At 39.3% G+C, this 24,369-nt stretch overlaps 1 protein-coding gene across 1 annotated transcript in view; it reads right to left on the bottom strand.

Moving 5' to 3' along the window:
• The window catches only part of LOC126457482 (alanine--tRNA ligase, cytoplasmic), a 184,324-nt gene that overhangs the window by 113,430 nt on the left and 46,525 nt on the right, over window positions 1–24,369 (bottom strand). The window contains exons 6-7 of the mRNA XM_050093777.1: window positions 18,332–18,476; window positions 2,908–3,053 (exon numbers count right to left, since the gene is read on the bottom strand). Of these exons, the coding sequence (XP_049949734.1) occupies window positions 2,908–3,053; window positions 18,332–18,476 (291 nt within the window). The remainder of the gene's footprint in view (window positions 1–2,907; window positions 3,054–18,331; window positions 18,477–24,369) is intronic.

Here is a 24,369-nt window from a genome sequence, read left to right as displayed (position 1 = left end):
TTCGGCCTTGGTCAAACTATCAAGCAGGCCAGTGTATCACCATGGGAAGAATTCAGTGTTCGATGGGCCTGGACACTAACATAACAGCCATGGTTGAGCAAAGCTCCAAGCAGTTGTGCTCGAGAATCAGAACTAGTCTTCAACAGTAAAGTGCCATGTGTAAACAAGAGCAGGATTTCACAGGACCAGCAATTGCATCAACACCTTTATGAACCATAAATGGATTTACCATAGCAATGGACTGACTGTCTTCCATACGTGCAACCACAAGGAACCATGGTGCAGCTGGGAGGGTCTTTGAATCATTAGCCTCATCCTGTTCCCATTTCGTAGCCACTGACTGTGAAGATGATTGGCTATTTGGGAGAAAATCCCCCACGATTGCCAGTGTCTCTGATGGCACGCTCCTTCCAACTGGGATCCCCCTTCAGAAAGGGGTGCACCCGCCTTACGTGATTGTTCACACCTCAGGTCACACCTCCCATACACATGACAGAGGGACCAATTGGTAATCTGGGAAGGTAGCAGCTCAGCCAATCACCCCTCCCTGGGCCTGGCCTGTACCAGGGAGCAAGTGCGAACCCTAAGAGTCAACCCGGGGTTGGGAATTATGTGTTAGCCAGTCACCTGTTATGCATCAGATGCATGGGCTGGCTTTCATTCAGGAGCGCACAGAGAGGAAGAAGAAAAAGAGAAAGCTCAAAACACCAAAGCGGAGGAAGGATAGAAGAAGGTGAACAAAGAAAGAAAAAGAGGAACGAAAAACAGTGGAGAGTATTCTGATACTGATTACCGAAAATGCATAATACATTTCCAAAAATAGCCCAGGCAAGTTCCCCAAGGGAGGGGAAAAAGAACAGCAAAGGACAGACATGAAGCATGGAAGGGAAAAGGTGCTGCAAAGGCTGGGGCACTATGGCAGCCAAGCACAAGCCCATGAGTGTGGTGAGTATATGGTGTATACAGATTAACCATACTTAAATCGCACAAATGCCTTGTATAAGATTGAGCTCAACAGGTTCATGGGCTAAGGACTTTAAGGGTGTTAAGTTCTTTCTGCCTTCCGACTTTAAACTCCTTGAGCTGTGATGGTCAAGTCAATGTATGACCATGAAGCAACTATTACATTAAAATTTCAATTGGTACCATTCTTGTGTTACTCAATGTAAGTCATAACAATAAAACAAAGATTTTTTTGTAAAGAAAACTTAAACCCCATTTTGTTCTACCATTCCTCCAGCTTGTAATTCATCAGCTGAAACTGATATGCTGTCTAGCTGAGAATGGAAGAGGAACAGAAAATGTAAAACTCATCCACAAATAAGGAAAATTCAATTTCGCTCTTTACTGTGAATATAATACTGATGATGGTGATGGCAAAATGAAAGAGCACACTTCCTTCGGGTGCATTGTTCTCTTGAAGGAAGTGACCTAATAAGTACACATCCGACTCAATAAGGAAAAATAGTAAGTGAAAGGGAAAGCAACTTCACATTATCTGGTCTAAAATGATTTGGTAATATTGTACCTCCATGTCCTATTATCGCCTTTCTTAATACTGAAGAAGACTCCCTAAAACTGACTGTGGAGGAAGGTTTCCTATTCTGCTGCCTTCATTAGAGTGGCATTATTCATTGATGACTGGTATCTCCCAAACCCAAACAGAAACCAGCTAAGCAGTTTTCTAGACTCCAGAACCCAGACAAGAAGATACTTGATGATTCCTTAATGACTCTTTCCCCCACACAAGATACTTAGGCAAAGCTAGAAACTTATTGGTAAGCATATTATCTTTCTCCACTTCAGATGGGTTATTATAATAGCGTTCTTCAATAAATCAAAGTAGCGGGTACCAGTCCTGGTTATACTGAAAGCAGCATGATTGTAAGTTGAGATTATGTAGCATACTGAATCTTTTTTGCCTGAGGTGAGACACTGTAAGCCTCCGACATCTGATTCCAGGTTCCACACTGTGAATGGATGGTTGTAACCCTTTGTGTTATCCATCATAAAATTTAGTCTCTTCCTTTCTATTTCTGCCACTTTCTGAGATAGGATGTCATTATTCAACATAATAGTGAGTGGACGTATTTATTTACATCCATAAATCCCCCTTATTGATTGCCATATTTTGGTAGAGGAAGTGGAATGGTTTATACAGCACAGAAATTAATGCCATGACCTCTTTTTGTTATCACTGAAAGTATTGCTGGCTATATGAAATGTTGCTAGATTTTAAGGAGATAAACTCAAAAGAGTGAAATTTTTAGGCCTTTCTACTATTTACATCATAACAACTGTAACAATTCATTAAAGGAAACTAAATCTTTATTTTTCACTATTGTCCACCACTCTCCACTTGAGATGTATATGAATTAATTCATTTTTTCCAAACCAATGCTGAGCAAGAATTCTGAATTAAAGGAACACAAGAGTGGCAAAGTAATCATTTCCAATAGAATGATTACAAGGCTATTTAAATGGACAGAAGTACATAAAAGGAAAACTGAGGCTGCTCAAAAAGCAATTGAAAGAATCATGACTGGAGCATGCTATGCAAGTGCTATTCATTTCTATAAGTATCCCTTTACCCTTCCACCATGACTGCATTACACTAACAAAAACTGAAAAGTGCTCATTTTTTGTCAAACCATATCCCTATCTTCTGTACTAATCTGAACATCTGATATTATTTTAATATGGTAAACTTTCTGCACACTGAGCAGCTTTAATGGATACTATATACAGAACCAACTAATTTATGCTTAGGCTTAAATAAATACTTCAAGTGACTCAATAGCAATCAATTAGATTTCCAGTTTCAATTTCTTAAAAATATTAAATTTCAACAGTTTTTTTATTATATTTTGATTACTTGAATTACACAACACCAACTCCAGTACATACCCTCTGCCTGTATTGTCTGGGTGACCCCCATCGGCTAATGCTATTGTCAGGGTGCGTGCATGATCAGCCAGTACTCGGTAAGCCATATCAATACCGTCTATGTCATCTGTACCAACCTTGCCAGAATAGGGGCGTGCTCCTGTGCCCTAAAAACAGAATTCAGAATTACCAATACGTACTCTGTATTGTATAGATTAAATAATATAAAATGAAATGATAACAGACCCGTAGCTTACAAAGAATATGGTTAAATCACTCCATCCAGGAACTGAGAATGTCCAAGTTACAAGTTGTCCAAGGTACTTTTTCGTTCTTTTATCTAAGTCAACAAACAAAGATAAAACCAGGAAGGAATTAGAGAAGATTTGGATTACAACCTTTAAAAGTGGAAAAACAGTTTCCAAAAGGAGGAGAGACAGTTGATCCTCATGCATGGTATAATGGAAAATTGCCCACAAACATTAATATGGACAGTATACAAGAGAAGCCCAAAAGCTGTAATGATATGCCCCCCCCCCCCCCCCCCCCCCCCGGCCGTTTTTTTTTTTTAAACGCAGGAAGAAGTATGTATTTATAAAATATGATATAGCAGACGGGGCAACAGATGCCTACTAAAATGTACACTATCATATTCTTGATTCGAAAAGCGTAATTGGCAGGTTTAGGGACTATGAGGACCTGTGGGCCTTTCATCCGAACAATTTATCTTTAATTAACTGTCCACACACATACTTGTAATAGTCATAAATCCAACAAGTTCTAACATTTGAATATAATGAGCCTTGTGAAAAAAGGAGAAAAGAATAAGCAGCAGCAGTTTGTTGCAAGTAACTAAATACTATTATTTCAAGAATGCAAGATATCCAGTCAAAACAAGTCTACATATATGCAGTCTATGTTAGAAAATGCAAGCGAGCACAGTTCATCAGCATATTGAATTGTATCCTGAACTGTATGCTATAATATCCACACATTTTTGGAACTTACTGTCCACGGACTCTTTCAATCCACTGCCTCTGGGGCAGGGAAGTCTCGTGTGTGTGTGTGTGTGTGTGTGTGTGTGTGTGTGTGTGTGTGTGTGTGTGTGTCTATATATATATATATATATATATATATATATATTTGTAACACTAAAACATTGGTTCAGATTATTAAATTTGTAAACAATAAGATGTGCCATTACTGAAACAGTTGTAAATAAGGTGTATGAGAGAAAATCGCTTTGTATAGTTACAAATATTGACAGTAACACTATCTTCTTCCCCACATGAGCGGTGCTGGATCATTCTTTTATAAATATTTTTCCTTTTTTCATCAGTATTTTTCATTTATATTCATATAGTCACACTATTTTTTTGTGTGTGTCATGTGGAGGTTACAAGAATACGAGAATATGGTATCATATTTCTCGTTTGGCGTGGCACTTCGTAGTGCAGATTGCAGAGATGTTTTAGCAATCAGTCAGGAATAGTGCGAAGACGGAATACCCATTGTTAAGAGCCCATTGCCGTTTATCACAACAGTTAAACAATCAAAAATTTTGTAACTGAGTCTGCAATTGATGTAATGATGATGCTTAGTTCCCATTAATATATCTTACAGACATCAAACATTAATCTGAGAAAATTTATTACAGAAATACACAAGGAAATTCAAAGTATTTTATTTCAAGAACATTAGATAGTTCACACCCTGCATCTGAAATTATCAGATCATCAAATAAGTCAAAATAATAAAAATACTGAAAGGGAGTAACTTTATAAGATGTGGCTGAATGAGTACATCATCAATGAACAATAGTCATCTCTGACTTAATAATCATGAAGTATTTCAAAGATTAGAGAACTAATATTTAGCTTAAAAAAGAAAAAGAAAGAAAAAGCTACGAAATAGTTTCAGATGTTTGGGGTGTTCCAGCAGTCCAATGCTGACAAATTTAAAAATACCGCAAAAAACAGCAGTACCAGGTTCAAGAGAAACATTGCAATTCGTAAGCCAAGGAAGCTATTATCAGATATTGGTAAACAATATGTGAGAAAAGCTATCAAAAAATTTTTATCAAGGGAAACAGTAACACATTTACTGATATCCAATTAGGATCCTTGGGCACCTTCAGTAAAAGGGAACGATAGAGAGAGAGAGAGAGAGAGAGAGAGAGAGAGAGAGAGAGAGAGAGAGAGAGAGGATGATTGGCATGAACTCATTGTCCAGAAGGACATCCAGAACTAATTGTGGAATTTGGGGAAATATTTAATGAGTCACTGCATTTCACAACCCTCATAGTATCCAATGAAGTAGTTAGATAGGTCAATGAGGGAGAATCTTTGTTGCAATGGGCAACTTCGCCACAAACACTCTGCCACAAGAGGAGTCCAGAAGAAATAGTCACAGTCAGCTTCAGAAAGTAGGATAATTAGGAAAAATAATGGAACAGGATGTATCAGTCATATTCAATGGAATATGGCATTGATTCCTAATCATCAACTGAGTTCCAAATCAGATAAGTAAACAAAAAGTTTTTTTTCACTTTTGTGAAGGGTCATAATTATTATAGCCATTCCCCATCCAAAAGCAGGTGCTCTGGTACATTCTATTAGTGACAGAGAATGTGGCTTATATACAGGGTGTTACAAAAAGGTACGGCCAAACTTTCAGGAAACATTCCTCACACACAAATAAAGAAAAGATGTTATGTGGACATGTGTCCGGAAATGCTTAATTTCCATGTTAGAGCTCATTTTAGTTTCGTCCACCTACGCTCTATGGAGCTCGTTATCATGATTTCATAGGGATACTCTACCTGTGCCGCTACAACATGTGCCTTTACAAGCACGACACTACATGTGGTTCATGCAAGATGGAGCTCCTGCACATTTCAGTCGAAGTGTTCATACGCTTCTCAACAACAGATTCGGTGACCGATGGATTGGTAGAGGTGGACCAATTCCATGGCCTCCACGCTCTCCTGACCTCAACCCTCTTGACTTTCATTTATGGGGGCATTTGAAAGCTCTTGTCTACGAAACGCCGGTACCAAATGTAGAGACTCTTCGTGCTCGTATTGTGGACGGCTGTGATACAATACGCCATTCTCCAGGGTTGCATCAGCGCATCAAGGATTCCATGCGACAGAGGGTGGATGCATGTATCCTCGCTAACGGAGGACGTTTTGAACATCTCCTGTAACAAAGTTTTTGAAGTCACGCTGGTACGTTCTGTTGCTGTGTGTTTCCATTCCATGATTAATGTGATTTGAAGAGAAGTAATAAAATGAGCTCTAACGTGGAAAGTAAGCGTTTCCGGACACATGTCCACATAACATATTTTCTTTCTTTGTGTGTGAGGAATGTTTCCTGGAAGTTTGGCCGTACCTTTTTGTAACACCCTGTATATTGATGGGAGGGGGGGGGGGGGGGGGGGGGGGGGGGAGGGGGGGGGGAGAGGGGGGAATCGCAAAACTACAAAATAATTAACGTAGAGTGTTGAAATTTTGTAAATAGATTTATCTGAGTAATATTTTTAAGGGAATAAAATTGTAAAATCACAGGTTAATGTAAGTGCGGGATAAGCCATTGCAAACGAGAAATGCTGTTACATTAATAATCAGTGTAACTGCCAGAACATTGAACGAAGGGATGCAAAAGTACATGCATTGTGCTGTAAAAGTGCCGGATGTCAGGTTATGGGATGGAGTTCCATGACTGTTGCACTTGGTCGGTCACTACAGGGGTGATTAATGCTCATTGTAAATGACGCTGGAGTTTTTGTCTGATGATGTTCCATATGTGCTTCATTAGAGACAGATCTGGTGATTGTGCAGGCCAAGGCAAAAGGAAAACACTCTCTGGAATGCCGTTCATGAATGGCAGCACAGCAAGTTGAATCGTGAGACTGATGTACAATTTTGCAAATCAAGGTGTGTGGGATATCCAAAAGGGTGCTCCAGCTATCATACAAAATTGCACTCCAGACTACCAAGTCCAGTTGTAGGTCAAGTTCATCTAGCACACAGACAGGGTGGTTGCAGGCCCTTATCTGCCCTCTTCCTAACCAACACATGGCCATCAACGGCATGGAGGCAGAACCAGCTTTCATCAGAAAATGCAAAAGACCTCCACCATTCCCTCCAATGAGCTCTTGAAACATGGCAACCAACATTTGTTTACGTTGCACAACTCCTTCTTGGTCTTGCAATTTTTTTCCCATCAGTGTAGTTGCCGCGATTAGAAGCAGTTTTTAAACGGACATTCAAAACCATCCAACAACAACAAAATATACAAGAGGAGAAGTAGCAATCAATTTTACATACAGGATAAATGCTCTTTAAGAGTGCACTGAGGTGACAAAAGTCATGGGACATCTCCTAACATCGTGTTGGACCTCCCTTTGTCCGGCGTAGTGCAGCAACTCAATGTGGCATGGACTCAACAAGACATAAAAGTCCCCTGCAGAAGTATTAAGCCATCTTGCCTCTATAGCTATCCATAATTTCATAAGCATTGTCGGTGTAGGATGATGTACCAGAACTGAAAACACAATTATGTCCCATAAATGTTCGATGCAATTCATGTCAGGAGATCTGGATGGCCACATCATTTGCTCTCTCGATCAATAAGTGAAGGCCTCCAGTCACTATCTTGCCCATGGAGAGAGGTAATGTCTGAAATTTGGCATTCTTGGCACCCTGTTGACGTTATGGATCTCAAAATATTAAATTCCTTAATGACTATCAAAATAGAATGCCCATGCAACTAGCTCCAGCTACTATTCCATGTTCAAAGTCTGTTAATTCCCGTCATGCAGCCATAATCACATTGGAAACTTTTCATATGTAACACTCTAGTACAAATGGTAGATTGACCAATGCACTGATCTTTTATACCTTGTGTATGCCTTTCTACCGCCATTTGTGTAAGAGCTATTACTATCCCACGTTCTTGTCACTTAAGTTAGTTGTAGTTAATACTTTGAGGGGAAGAAGATCAGTCTTTTATGTTAAGTTTTGTCTTGTTTCCATGTTTTGGTTAACATTTTCTGCGTGTATTAACTTACGAAAATTTTAATTACTATTGATGTGATTGTTTTCAAATTTTGTTGAAATAAGGTTCGTTTAAGCAGTTACCAGACACCTTGCCAAGCATGCACAGAGCTGAAATCGCGTATAAGCAGTGCCTACTCCTGCTTCTGGCTACTTGGGGTGTGGCTGTTTGGAGTATAACAGTGAGAGAAAGCAGCCAGCATCTACTCGGAAAAATTTTTCTGACTCTGCCAAGCTCCCAGATTCACAGATGCGCATAGCTGCCTGAGTTAGAGTGGGGGTACACTTCACTTGTCTCGTGTTTTGTTTGTGGCGCATTTTTCAATCGTTTCAAAGCTATTGCAGTTCCCGCGTTCGGATATTTCAGGTTTACACTTCACTGTTACTGGTAAGGTAAGCATATCAGATGTTTTGTCTGTTTTCACCCCTTTTGTCCAGATCTTGGTAAAAACAGCTGAAAATGCAGTACACAAATGAGTCTTACTACCAGTTGTATAGCTATGTGTGTAAAAAAAGATACTACATTAAAAGAAAGTATTTTTCTATTAAAAGACTGTGTTACTGGTGGAAAATGGAATTTAAAACTCAAAATGTGTACTGAAATATACTATAAATTTTGTTTCCAAGCAAAATTTGAGTGAACATTAAAAAAATTAAATTTTGTGTTATTTTTAACCCAAGTTAAATACCTTTTGTAAGTGTTTATAAGTATTTTGTTACTTAGGAAAACTTAAAAAATAACCTTCAAGCTTTCTTGGTGATATTTATACAGAAAAATCTCTTGGGGATGCAGCCAAGACATTTTATTTATTAAGAACAGCGTTGCAAAGGCAGAGATTTTTCCTTACATTAAAATATTTTCTTCTAAATTTCATTATTGCTATTCCATAAGAAATTTCAACCATTTAACATAAATATTTAAGTCAATGAGAAAAATTATCGAGTGTCAAAAAATTGATTGGGGACCTGAAAAAAGAGAAGTTCTGTATATTTTTTAATCTGCTGGATACATAATTGATAAATAACTTTTTCCCAGTATTTAAAATACATGTATCACTCCACACCATCGTGACCAAGTGCAGCAACAGTACACAAATGTTAAAAATTTAGATAATAGTCTCTGTTGCAAATACTTTATTGATGACACGTTTCACGCTCCTGTGGTCTCCAAGGCTCAAGAACGATATGAAGAAGTGGGAAACATGTCATAAATAAAATATCTGCATCATACTGTTATTTTTATTTTTACCATTGGTGTTTGTTTTTAAATAATTATTTGTATCAAAAATTTTTGTTGAAATAATTTTTCTCTACACTTGTCTCATGTATGGCCCATCCTACCCTAGGAATAGTTCCATTTTCAACAAAGCATTGAAAAATGGTTAAATATGAAAAAAATAGATAACTGACAATAGAAAAAGCTTGCCAGAAAGTAACACAGACAAATAACACCGAAAAGTGCAAAAACATAACACCGATTTTGGCCATAAAATAACACCGATTTTTTCCTGTCCCTATTTATAATACATGCTGTTTGCCATCATTGGATGATGGTTAAAAATGTGGAGAGTACGTCTCTGTGTGCAAACTGTGTCGTGACACACCTCAGTCCAGCAAGGGACCGGACCATGGCATGGTAAAAAAAGTGCGAGGAATGGAACATTCTGCAGCGGTAAGGATAACATTTGTAAGATATTTCACCTGGTCATCACAATTGGGGAAATGTTGTCTGTCGAATGTCACCAGAGAGGGGTAAAGCCTCCAGTCAGCCTTAGTAAGCTGCCATTTGGGTGTGCACGTAGATGAGGTATGAGTCAGCAAACGGACAGCACACGGGAAAGGGTCACTTGAATACGTGTCAGAGAGATGATGTATGGTTTGTGAGGCACTCAACTGTGCAGTCACCAGCACCCGATATCAGAGAGAACAGACCACTTGAGATGGAGGAGGAGGACATTGGTGTTTAACGTCCCGTCGACAACAAGGTCATTAGAGACGGAGCGCAAGCTCGGGTGAGGGAAGGATGGGGAAGGAAATCGGCCGTGCCCTTTCAAAGGAACCATCCCGGCATTTGCCTGAAGCGATTTAGGGAAATCACGGAAAACCTAAATCAGGATGGCCGGAGACGGGATTGAACCGTCGTCCTCCCGAATGCGAGTCCAGTGTGCTAACCACTGCGCCACCTCGCTCGGTCCCACTTGAGATGATAGGCAATCTGGGCAGTGCTGGAGGATAGGTCCAAATGGGAATGTGGGTGCTCCTGCGTTAAGGCAGAGGAGGTTAAGCTGATTAAGAAGGTCAACCAAAAGGGCACCTCTTTGATAGGTTCTGGGAGAACCCCAAAGAGGATGGTGCGCATTAAAGTCACCAAGCAGCAGAAAGGCGTGACGTACCTCCCCAATAAACTGGAGGAAGTCTACCCTGGTCATGGAGGGATGTAAACAGTACAGAGGGAAAAGGTCAAGTGAGGAAGGAAAAGCTTGAAGGCAGGTAGTCAGGGAGATGGGTTGAATATGAACGTCATCACATATGAGCAGCATGAAACTCCCATGAGCTGGAATGCCAACCTCACGGTGAAGGTCAAAACAGACCAGGAAGAAATGCGAGAGCTCAAAGTGGTTGTGAGGACATAATTTTGTTTCCTGAAGGCAGAGAACAAGTAGGTGGTGCGATTATAAGAGCAGCTGTAAATCCTCTTTGTTGGATCATAGGCTGCGAAAGTTCCATTGGAGGAGAGTCATGAAAAGTAAAACACCGAGGCATGCACCTCGGCAGCTGCCGAGTTGGTGGAAGAGGAGACAGGGAGGCCACCATAACGCTGTGCGATTCAGAACCGAGGTGCTAAATTCAAAGTCACATGTCTGCGTGGCCATGTTCTTCATGAAACGAGATATAGCAAGAACAGTACTGTAGGTGCCACATGGTGGAATGCAAGGTTTTCGACTCGACAACAACTTGCGAGCTACCAGTTAAGGCACTTTTTCCTTCACCCAGATCTCCTGGACAGCCTGCTCACTGAGATACATGGGACAATTGCAGGAGGAGGTGGCATGGTCGCCATGCAGTTGATGCAGCAGGTAGAAGGAGGTGGACAATCACCCTCGTGAGAATCCCTAACACAAGTTACACATTTGGCAAGTAGTCGACAGGACTCTCGAGTGTTGTTGTATTGATGACACTGGAAGCAGCGCATCAGGTTTGGAATATCTGGTCTGGCCTTGATAACTTCATAACGTGCTTAGATCTTTAATGGAACCACTCTATCAAAAGTGAGAAAGAGAGTGCGTGTGGCCACTAAGGAGGCACCTACTTTTTTTATCACCCGTTGGGTGGCAATCATTCCCTAATGAGAGAGGTATGTTTGTATTTCTGCCTCAGTCAGACCATCAAGCAGCCTAGTGTAAATACCACCACAGGAAGAATTTAGCAATCGATGGACCTTGACACGAAGCAAAACTGCAAGCTGTTGTTGTCATTGAGAATCAGAAGTAGTCTCCAAAAGCAAAATGCCATTGCGTAAACGTGAGCAGGATTTCACAGGGCCAGCAACTGCATCAGCACCATTGTCAATAATAAATGGATTGAGCATAGCAACGGACTGACTGTTTTCAGTACACAAAACCACGAGGAACATTGGTGCAGTTGGATGATTGTCAGCATCACTGTTTGGTGCACTCCTTCCAACTGGCGGCCCCCTTCAAAAGAGGTCACACCTGCATTATGTTATTGTTCACACTTCAGGTCACACCTCCCGAACACCTGACAGAGGGACTGATCGGAAATTTGGGAAGGTAGCAGCTCAGGCAATCACCCCTCCCTGCTGGGCCTGGCTTGTACCAGGGGGTACATGCAAACCCTACATGTCAACCTGGGTATGGGAATTACGCGTCACCCAGTCACCTGTAATGTGTCAGACATGGCTTTCAGGACAACACCGGGAGGAAGAAGTAAAGAGAAACCTCAAACATCAAAGCAGAGAAAGGATAGGAGACAGTGAAAGAAGAAAGAAAAATGGAATAGTGGAGAGTATTCATATATTGAGTATCAAAAACACAGAACACATTTCCAAAAACAGCCCACACATGTTCCTCAAGGAATGGGGAAAAAGAACAGCAAGAGGGTAGACATGTAGCATGGAAGGGAAAAGATGCTGCAAAGGTTGGGGCCCATCGTAGCAAAGCCAAAGAGCGGCGAGCCCCCGGGGGTGGGGGCACTTCTGCGTGCTCGCAGGGGCCTTACACGATATTAGGCAGGTGTACCAGTTTCTTTGGCTCTTCAGTGTGTGTATAAGACAGTGAGAAGTTGTGGAACTGGAAGGCTATGTCTCTATAGACTGAATATTTGAGTGCTCATGGTATGTAGTCATATACAAAATGACCAGTAATCTGATCTTCTGATTAATACACCATGTAAATGTTTTTTTACATTTGACTAGGATGGTGGTTTAAAACTATAGGTCAAGATTAAAGTGTGGATGACTCATTTTGGAGGCACTGTATCCCTTAGCCTATTTCCTATACATAAAAAACAGTCAACATGTCTTCATCTCCAAATTCATGATGCAATATCATCAATATTGATTCCATTATATCGCGAGTTTCAGATTTTCCGTGGAGTTACAGGACAGCTCTGCAGATATGGCCGTGCTCATCAGTTGAGCTTGGAAAACGAGTAAGGGCCACATATGCGGGGTCCTGATGGGTGGTGGGATGGCAGCTTTGATACAATATTCTAAGAAAAAGTGGTTTCCAGGGTGACTGTGTACCAATGTCTTTGACAAAATGCGATTTTAATATTATGATTTTTCAATTAACTGTTCTTTTGCAAGACTTCATGTAATGAGCAGAGCTTGTGAAAATTTCATGTTGATAATAGTAATAATAATAAAAAGTGAATGTTATTTATGGAATTTGACAGAAATATTTAATTATCAACTGAAAATCAAGTAACACAGCAAGCTTCCAGAATAGAGGCATTAATTGAGCTTAACTCTGAAATGTACTCCAAAACACAACTTAAGAAGTAAGCCTGTTATCACAATTCTAATGTAAAAACCATAGAGGGAGACCAAGAGATGAATACACTAAGCAGATTCAGAAGGATGTAGGCTGCAGCAGTTATTCAAAGATGATGAGGCTTGCACACAATAGAGTAGCATGGAGAGCTGCATCAAATCAGTTTGTGGACTGAATACAACAACGATGATGATGACGACGACGACGACGACGACGACAACAACAACAACGTGACACACAACACTGAATCTTCGAAACATATTTGTGGAGTGTTCAGTTCCCAACGGAAAAATAGCAATAAAAATTAAGCAAACTTAAATTTTCAGAGAGCATGCCTTGAGGATCAATGGAATGAGGATTAGCATGCAAAACACGCTAAACGACTCTAGAATAATGTAGTCCATATATTTTAGTAGCAGAATACCATACTTTTTCTGAATTAGTATTTTGACACATTGCTCGCACTGGTGGTTATCAAAATTATGGGAATATCTACAGGAAAAACATGTTTCCCATATGGGGTGATAACCCGATCATTTGGTGTGAAGTTATGTCAGTGAATTAAGTTAATCTGCAGAAAGCTAGGTGTTGTATTATATATTTGTGTGTGACAAAGGCCAGATACAGAAGAGGTCGGCAAGGAGACTTTCTTTTAGGGACGAAGATTATCAGATCACAGTTACTCTGAATAACTTTACCAAACACTGGCATATGATAGGTTTATTGAGATCAGTATCATTGACGGTAACAACGCTATACACAGCAAGACATGAGCCACAATGAAATCCACTCTTCAGTGACTCCAGTATTAAACTGTGGAAAGGGCTGTTCATAACAACCACGAAGTATCTCCAGAACTGGTGATGTGAGAATGACGACAGCAATTAAAAAAAAAAGGTGTTCTAGAATTGCAAGCAAGGGATAACACAAAATGATTTTAGGTAACCCTGCACATCACTACGGTTACCATATTTACTCGAATATAAGCCGCACTTTTTTTCCGGTTTTTGTAATCCAAAAAACCGCCTGCGGCTTAGAATCAAGTGCAAAGGAAGTGGAAGTTCTGAAAAATGTTGGTAGGCGCCGAGACAACTAACTTCTGCCGTCGAATATATGTAGCGCTACACAGGCATGCTTTGTAGGCAACAAAGATAAATACTGGTGCCAAAACCACTGTGTCAGTAAATAAATAAAAAAAAGGGGTGGAAGACGAGCTTTTTTTCTCCACCCAGAGTTTCGACCACTGCATTTTCATACATTACCCAACGAAGTAAATACAGATTCCGTATTGTTCATCTTCGAATGTAGCAGAATTTCAATGTACTACGAAAATCCGACTGGCAAGACTGTTTGGGATGTTTGTCAATATGGCCAACTCTACGTTCTGAATTTTTTCCTACCCGGTGAGAAGAGATGGTTGGTAATAGGAACCTGATGAAATGTGAATCGCATGCAGTATTATCTTCACCATAAGAATAATACGAATATAAACATTTTGTCATGTATTCTTTCGTGTTTGCTGATATCTCATTTAAATCCTGTCTGCCTAATAAACTACAAAAATAGAGTGAGACAACAGCAAACGCGGAAGAATATACGTATCGTGTCATGTTTATCTTCGTATTATTCTTATGCCTAATAGTGATACAGTCAGAAACGAAGCACGGCAACTGACTAGATTTTAAATCTAAGATGACTCTAATTTCTGTGCAGAATTTGATGTACTAGAGAAGCGGCCGTAAAGATTTTCAAACGGAGAAAAATTTTCGCCTAACTCTCAATCAGAACATGTTCCATCATACGCAGTCTATTATTTGGTTCTTGTTGATCATTATCACAGAAAGCAGCAGTGTAAGTAACAACAAATAGCAGTCTCTTGCCTTTGTTTCGCTAATGAGACGATTCCTATCTTCTTTTTTTTATATTTTTTTTATTTTTTTTTTATTTTTTTAAAATTGTAAGCGGCGGTAGTGCGCACGAAGGCAAGCCATGCCGCGAGCGGCGACAGGCTGTAAACACGCACTATCAGAATGCGACAGTACAGTATTGCATTTTCAGCTTAGAGTGACGTAAACACCTACAACAAAGAAAACGGCACTTATCAGATCAAAGCAAAATAAGCAATCGATTCAAACCAGACGAAGCACATAAAAAAGGAAGGGTACCCGTATAAATATGGACGGAGCGCCTGACGCATAGCAATGGCTACCTGGTAAAGCTTACCTGCTAAGCTTACGACTCGAACCAAACTACTGTAGCTGTATCGTCATTCATTCGACCTAAATTGTGTCTCATATTACAATGGACCAACTTTGTTTCGATTTGGAAGTGCGGCCTAAAACTTTTCTCTCCCCTTGAATTTTGAGTCTCAAATTTCAGGTGTGGCTTAGATTCGGGAAATTTTTTTTTTCCTTTATTTTGAGTCTTGTTTTTCAGGTGCGGCTTAGATTCGAGTAAATACGGTACATATGTTGTTACCTACTGAGGACAGCAGATATCACCTTCCAAAACTGCAAGGTCCTAACTCATATGTGCATAAGCTTCTACACTTCCCGTAATCCATCTGCTTGTATTAAGTATGTGTGGTTGGTTACAGACTTTCCTTATCATTACTGACTGAACTAAGGGGCATGAACCTCATGACAAATTATACAAAACTGCAATTAAGTAGCTGTAAATCCGCATCAATAATATTTGCTGAAGACCATTAGTTGGTAAACACTTTCAAGTTTATTATTCCATGGTTGTCTTATATGCACCAGGTTGTTATAAACAATAAATCAGATTTAAAAATGACATAATAGTCATATTGTCTAATGTTACATCAAATATAATCATTTTTTTTTTACAATATAATGTAACTGGATAGAAAAAAAATCTACTCACCAAGCAATGGCAGAAGAACACACATATAAAAAAAGTTTTTATGTATACAAGTTCTCGGAGCCAGTGGCTCCTTCTTCAAGCAGAAGGGTTGAAGGGGAAGGAATAGAGGTGAAGGAAAAGTACTGGAGAGGTTTAGGTAAAGGGATACAGTTTAGGAAAGTCACCCAGAACCCCAGATCAGGCAAGACTTATCGGACAGGATGAGATAAAAAAACTGATTGTTGGGGACAGCAGTGGGCAAGAAGGATAATATGTATTGCCAGTATACACCCTCTGCTTATGACCATTCATCCTAACTGATAAATTGGTGGTAGACATGCTGATGTAAAAGGCTGAACAGTGTACACATTAACAGATCATTCATGACATGTCATTTCACAGGTGGCCTCCCCTTTGATAGAATATGTTTTGCCAGTTACAGGGCTGGTATGGGTGGTGGATAAGGTAAGTCTTGCAGCGAGGATGGTCACAGGGGTAGGAGCCATAGGGTAGGGCAATAGGTGCAGAAGAAGCATGGGGTCTGACAAGAATGTTGCAGAGGTTGGGCCGGTGATGAAAAGTTATTCTAGGTGTGGTGGGCAAAATCTCAGACAGAAAGGATTTCATTCAAGGGCGAGATTATAGGAAGTCACAACCTTGTCGAAGTAGCTGAGCAGGATAATATTGAGTGACAAGTGGTGTGCACCGAAGTAGTTGTTTGGAGGGATCAGCAGCCCCAGGATTGGATGTGATGGCTGGGAGATCAGCTTTTGAACTAGGCTGATGGGTTAATTACGTGCAGTGAAGGCTGAGGTGAAAATTGTAGTGTATTGCTGTAAAGGGTCTGCATCCGAACAAATGTGTTTGCCTCTAATATCAAGGCTGTATGGAAGGGAACGTTTGACATGGAAAGGATGGAATCTGTCAAAATATAAGTACTGTTGTTTGTTAATAGGTGTAATGTGGACAGAAGCTGGCCTTTACTACTTTCCTCTCAGTTAAGTGAAGGTCGCCGACCACTGCGTTGTCAATGCTGAGACATAATGACAAATCTGGTATTATCAGCACACTGTTGACACTGTGGATCATGGAATATTGAATTCCTTAACGATTTCTGAAATGGAATGTCCCATGCACCTAGCTCAACTACCAATCCGCATTCAGAGTCTCTTAATTCACATTGTGTGGCCATTATCACGTCAGAAACCTTTTTACGCAAATCACCTGTGTACAAATGGCAGCTCCGCCAATGCATTCCCTCTTATACCTTCTTTACACAATACTACCACCATCTGTGCATATCGCTATCCCATGACCTCTGTCACCTAATGTATTAGGAAAATCTTATTTTGATGCAGAGATTTGTTGGCTTCATCAACTTGCACCCAAATATTCACATTCCAAACTAATCTACATCTGTGGCTTCGCTACATGTAGTTTTCTTCAATTCACTTTTGTTGGCTTTGCCAACTTGCAAACACACTGTCACATTCTAAACTAACTTATGCCTCAGGACTTGCTACATGCCAGTCTGCCAGCATATCTAGTTTTCATCCATTCCCCATATCAAAAGGAAATGTAATCAATTTGAATCTTCCACCGGAAAAAAAAAAGTTAGATTAAGCCTCTCTCATTGGCTACCATCACTCGATTGGCTATGACTACCACAAATAAATTGCCGACAGCAGTGCATAATGGGAGACAGTTTAGTGAATCATTCATCTGCATTTCATGCATGGAGGGAACAGGGAACAGGGCAAAAGCCATAATAACTGGTACCATGCGAAGCATCCTCTGCCATCCACTTCACAGAGGTTTGCAGAGTATGCCTGTAAATGCAAACGAATTGACAATCGTAAAATATAAACCATAAGTAATTAAGGTGTCCAACTTTCAGTAAAATATAAATAGAACACATTAGCATTTGGTGTACATTGTTCCATAGTATCATAGTGGTTAAACAGATGCAATGAAAAACAGCAGCAGAAACAGATGGAACTTGCATAAAGCCTTTAGCTCATGATTCCAGGATGAGATTTTCACTCTGCAGCGGAGTGTGCGCTGATATGAAACTTCTTGGCAGATTAAAACTGTGTGCCCGACCGAGTTCGAGTCTCGGTCGGGCACACAGTTTTAATCTGCCAGGAAGTTTCCTTTAGCTCATGTCCGAATTTTGTTGCATATCCTCTTGTGCATTACTTAAGCCAGAAAACAGTGTTCTGTGTGTACTCCATAAACTGGCAAAGTTATCAGTCTTGTTTATGTGACTTTCAGTGATTCAGTGTTGCTTCTCTTCAGTTGCTTTTACTCCTTAACTTTCACTCCACGAGAACTTTCCATTACCATATTTGGAGAATAGTTTTGTTTATTTATGACACCTCACATGCTTGTACTATCAATAAACCAAGTTGAAAAATATTTAATCTTTCATCTAATGAAAAATCCTATCTAAAGCAATTTATTTTACTAATTCTGTTTGAAAAATATTTCAATTCTAAACACATACCTTCTGAATGGCATCAAAAAGTGGGACAAAAAGATCAGTATCGTAGTTGGAACGCTTCTGTTGGATAACAGACACCAAGCGCTCTAGTCCCATTCCACAATCTATATGCTTCTTAGGCAAGGGTTTTAAACTTCCGTCAGACTCTCTGCAATGAAATAATACATACATACATCACTACAATAAATATTAACTACAATATTTACGGTTTGCGGGAAGTGCCAGCCATTTTTATCCTACTTTTATACCCATTTTTAACTTTTTATCAAACAAAGAAACTTTAATGGTATAGATGACAGTAAAAAATATGGGTTAGAATATTGCATTATGAGTAATTATAAATCCGTGAAGAAAAAATAAAGTTAAGAATGACTGCAGCCTTACTGAGGAAGAGAAGTAGGGTCGGAGAGGGAAAGAGACTACAGACAGTTTAATCAAAACATGATAATCACTTTGTGCCCTCTCTTTAAGGAGGAGGACATGTTGGAAGACGAGATTGAGGAAGAAATGAGATTTGGTAAAGAAGCCATATGGGATCTAGTATTAAGAGTAAGATTGTAAGAGAGCTCTGGAAGACTCGTGGTCAAATAAGGCAGAAGGCTTTGACAACAATCCTCCAGAGTTTCTAAAATGGCTGGGAGAAGTGGCAACAAGACGATTGTTCAAATTGGTTTGTAGAATCTGAGTCAAGACATACCATCAAACTTTGGAAACATATTGTGACTCAATCCCAATGATAGCAAGGGCAGATAAATGTGAGAACTGTCAACAGCTTAATGGCTTGGGCATCCAAGCTGCTTACAAGAATTATATACAGAAAAATGGAAAAGAAAACTGAGGATCTGTTACATGACAATGCTTGTCTTTGAGAACAGTAAAGGCATAAGGAAGGAAGTAGTTCTGACGATAGGGTTGATAAGGCAAGCAAGAACTTTTTGTCAATGAAGGGAGGGAGGGGTGGAGCATTTGACATTGTAATACAGTGCAACATCTTCATAAGTGTAAGCTAAAGGAAAAGGCAGGTAACGTACAATATGTACAAAAACCAAGAGGGAACAAGCAGATTAGAAGACCAAGAGCAAAGTACTGTAAGAAAAGATGTAAGGCAGGGCTGCAGTCTTTCACCCTTACTGTTGTTCAATCTGAAATTGAAGAAGCCATGACAAATGGGGCCAAAAGCCTTGCTGCAATGGTAACACCAGTTTCCATCAGATCACCAAAGTTAAGCACTGTTGAGCTCAGCTAGCACTTGGATGGGTCACCGTCCAGGTCTGTCGAGTGCTGTTGGCAAGCGATGTGCACTCAGTCCTTGAGAAGCCAATTGAGGAGCTACTTGACTGAGAAGTAGTGGCACCAATCATGAAAACTGACAACAGCCGGGAGAACAGCATGCTGACCACTGTGTGTGCTAAATGAATTGCAGGATCTGTCAAACAGAATGAACAGTGTAAGTGAGCACTCACAATGGACTGAGAGTAAACTGAGGAAGGATAATATACGTAACATCGACATTGGGGCCCATGAAGTAGACAAAGTGAAGGGATTCTCCTGCCTCAGAAGCAAAATATTGCAGCAACACACCTGAAATCTGAACAGCTAGAATGCCATTCTGTGGTCTGTTTATCACAAGATATATCAGACTGCTCACAGAAGAATGTGCAACTCACTGAAATATGTGTAAATGCAAGCACATGGGACATTAAGACTTATGATTACATATCTGAAAATACACTTGATATAGTGAGTTGTAGTCAGGGACATAACTATGCCAAGAAACACTGGGATGTAGCAATGATTAGCATAACACCTCGATAGCTCAACGAACTACTTGGACAATGCTGAGTGACAGCACAATTAGATACTGAGACAATATTGTGCAATTCCTTGGCTGTACAATATCAAATTTCTGCATGTTTGCAAGAGACAACAACGACATGGATAAGACACCACATCTCTCACTAAACACAGCCAATGTTATTTTAACAAGCAAACAACAAAATCTGGTAAATGGGTTGCCAATTGCAACTGCCTATTGAGTGCTGGCACGAAACCACCTTGGGAATCCATCCCAATCAGAAGCATCACTTCGTTATATGGTACAAAAGCCACCACCCCACATATCTGCTCGTAAAATGTCCTTGTGTACAAATACTGCTATGGATGTAGAACTTTACTACAGGATGATCAAAACACAAGAAGAAATATCTATATAGAGAAGTCATGCTGCAAACCTGTACATACAGATGGCCCAGTATATTGAAATCTATACCAATAGAGAGAAAATCTCGTTCAGGCATGTGGAGGAGGGTATGATTACCACGTTTGAAATGTGTGTCTTGGTACATCGGCCATCATATCTTGTCAGCAAACAATGCAGGAACCTACCATCGAATCACATGCATACATTTTTTACCTACAGACCTTACAGTCTACTTGTTTCTTTAGCAATGCACCAACATCACTCCTGAACTGAGTAACAAGAGTTTGAAACACATTTCACAACCAATAGCATACTTATGAAGAGCCCTAGATCATCTGACGTCAATCCAACTGAGCACATCTGGAACACCACCAAGTATATATACGCATCTTGGATGCAATTCTGACAAGGAGTGGTGGGATCATCTTTTTGAAACCATCTATACGGTGTTGTTGGTTAACTTCCCAAATATCACACCCAGCAGCAATTTACCCTAACAGGATCTAGTTTGTGAGTACAAAAAATAGAATTTCATTTTGCTCCCTTTAGCTTAAAAAAAAAAAACTTAACGTACGCCAGAATGGTTGTGTAGCACAATAGCTAAGGTACAGTCCTCACATGCAAAAGGTTGTGGCTTCAAAACTTATCAGGTGCTTTGAAAATTTTTATTTTTGAACCTTTATCAAAACAACTTAAATAATTATTTCTATTCAATTAATTGGTTTAAATGTGTTTTTTTACCTATTCCTTGAGCACATCGTTTTGAACACTGTATTAAATGTCTTATTTGCTCTCATTTCTTCTTTCTATTACACTTTTTCCACTTGGAATTTTGGTGCATGTGAATTTAATTATTTTTATTTATCTATCATAATGGACAGTGTCTTGAAAGGAGGATATAAGATGAACATCAACAAAAGCAAAACAAGGATAATGGAATGTAGTCTAATTAAGTCGGGTGATGCTGAGGGAATTAGATTAGGAAATGAGGCACTTAAAGTAGTAAAGGAGTTTTGCTATTTGGGGAGCAAAATAACTGATGATGGTCGAAGTAGAGAGGATATAAAATGTAGGCTGGCAATGGCAAGGAAAGCGTTTCTGAAGAAGAGAAATTTGTTAACATCCAGTATTGATTTAAGTGTCAGGAAGTCATTTCTGAAAGTATTCGTATGGAGTGTAGCCATGTATGGAAGTGAAACATGGACGATAACCAGTTTGGACAAGAAGAGAATAGAAGCTTTCGAAATGTGGTGCTACAGAAGAATGCTGAAGATTAGATGGGTAGATCACATAACTAATGAGGAAGTATTGAATAGGATTGGGGAGAAGAGAAGTTTGTGGCACAACTTGACCAGAAGAAGGAATCAGTTGGTGGGACATGTTCTGAGGCATCAAGGGATCACCAATTTAGTATTGGAGGGTAGCGTGGAGGGTAAAAATCGTAGAGGGAGACCAAGAGATGAATACACTAAGCAGATTCAGAAGGATGTAGGTTGCAATAGGTACTGGGAGATGAAAAAGCTTGCACAGGATAGAGTAGCATGGAGAGCTGCATCAAACCAGTCTCAGGACTGAAGACCACAACAACAACAACAACAACAACAACAACAACAACATCATAATATTTAACAATTTGAAAATACCAATTTGTCAATTAAAAACAAAAGCTGAAATAATCTATTTATATTATCTGTGCAATAGTCTCAAAAATGTATTTCTTGTTACTAGACGTATAGTTCTTTTTGGAAGGTAATCCACATACTAACATTTAACACAAATTCTTATTGCACTATGGACAAAATAGTGCAGGTGAAGAGATTATAAGTAAAACAGAATAAGGAATAGAAATAATGAATGCAATAAAATGAAGGAAAATACAGGAAGATAAAACAGAAGAAATTAAATTAAAGTTAATACATAAGAATAATCAAACTCACATGTAAAAAGATCTCAAGTGAAAAAAGAATTATAGAAACAAAAATGAGAGTAAATGAAGAAGTTAATGCAAGTAAAACACTGTGACAAATGAACAGAAATGAAAAATTATATTTAAACCAATTAACTGAATAAAAATAATGATCAAAGTCATTTTGATAAAGATTTATAAAGAAAAAAATTAAAGCATGTGACAAGATCAGAACCCGTAACATGTGGGGACTTTACATTAACCATTAGGGTCAGCCTATTGCAACTGGTCCAACACTGGTTGCTTGACCACTCAGCAAAAAATGGTATTTGCAGGGTGAATTCCATCCTGTTTGGTGGATTCAAAATTATTTTTTAAAAATTTTTAGTGGTTATCATTTAGAAAAGGCAGACATTTTTGTTTCATTCCACAAGCGGTTTTTTGCTCTTATAAGCATCTGCAGTTTCTTAAATTATTCAGTAACGTGTTGCCCCAGGCCTTTCAAATAAGAAACATTTAATTCAGCACACACTGGGCTATAAATTAAAACCATGATCACCATGAATGTATTCCTTAATATACTTTTAATCGCTCAAATTTATTGGTCGCAAATTAAAAAAACTCAATTTTTGAACAGTATTTTTCCAAAGAAGGAGTAATTTCTCAGCCTTAACATTTTTTGTGTTATTACACTACACAGTACATTTACTTTTTAGAGCCTCAATGGTGAGAAGCTTACACTGAAAAAATACATTATTTTAAAAATGGATTTTTTAAATTTTTTCATTCTTTGGCTTGCAGTATCTCTGTTAGAGGACCAGATAAAAATCTGAAAATTACACACTTTGTAGACCTTTATGGTATCAAACTACAATATAAATTTCAACTTTGAGATACAATGGGAAGTTTAAAAAAAAGAGTAATATACATTTTTTAATATCTGCAATATTTTGACTAATGTATAAAGTGTATCAGTTACACAATTTAAACATATCTATGATAACTTTTTTTAAATGAGTCAACTAATTACATTATCTTGTTTTCAACTTATTTGTTTTTACTATGTTGCTCATTCAACAACAGAGAAATTTCTTCACTCAGTTTGGGCATTAGGTTAGCAGTTCACCCTGTCACTGTTGTAAATTACAGGGGAGACAGCTTCTTTAGTACGTTTTTTACAGGTATTCAGACTTGATCCTTTTCAACTTTTTTAAATGAGGTCCTTGGTCCTGATGGGTGGTAAAATGTAACATGCACATCTTGGTTTTGGCAATCAATACTATCAACTTCAGTAATCCACCAATGTTCGCCATAAACACAACCCACTATTTTTAAGTGTCGCTGGTACAAGTTTTCTGTACTGATGGTGTTCGCTATTGGGGGATGTTGATGTGAACTGACACTTGAGCATGTTGTGTGACTGACATATGACATAACAAAAAAATTATGTGCCTTTAATCATCTGACAAGTGCTGAACCTTTCCTCCAAGACACTGGTGTAGAGTTCTTGAATTTCCACACATTTTATAAAAACATAGGTAATCCCTTTTACCTGTTCTTTACAGAATTTAAACATTTATTGAGGTGTCAATGTATGGTTCCCATAGGCCCACAGCAAATGTGGGTGAATACCTATGGGACCAAACTGCTGAGGTCACCGATCCCTAGTCCTACATGCTACTTAAACTAACTTACGCTAAGAACAACACATACACCCATGCCCGAGGGAGACTCAAACCTCCAGCAGGAGCGGCCGCGCAATCCATGACATGGCACTTTTAACTGCGTGGCCACTCCGCGCAGCCGGTCCACTGCCGACTACCTTTAGTGACAGCTCGCTTTGTTGTGCTGCCAACTCCATCACATGCATTCCTCCCATGGCATGATGCAAAAAAGTGTGATTCTACATCATTCTTTGTGAAAGGAGATGTCAAC

The sequence above is a fragment of the Schistocerca serialis genome, chromosome 2 (assembly GCF_023864345.2).
Source record: "Schistocerca serialis cubense isolate TAMUIC-IGC-003099 chromosome 2, iqSchSeri2.2, whole genome shotgun sequence".
Taxonomy (NCBI): Eukaryota; Metazoa; Arthropoda; class Insecta; order Orthoptera; family Acrididae; genus Schistocerca; species Schistocerca serialis.
Note: the sequence above shows the minus strand (reverse complement) of the source record. Positions and strands in the feature narration are given on the sequence as shown.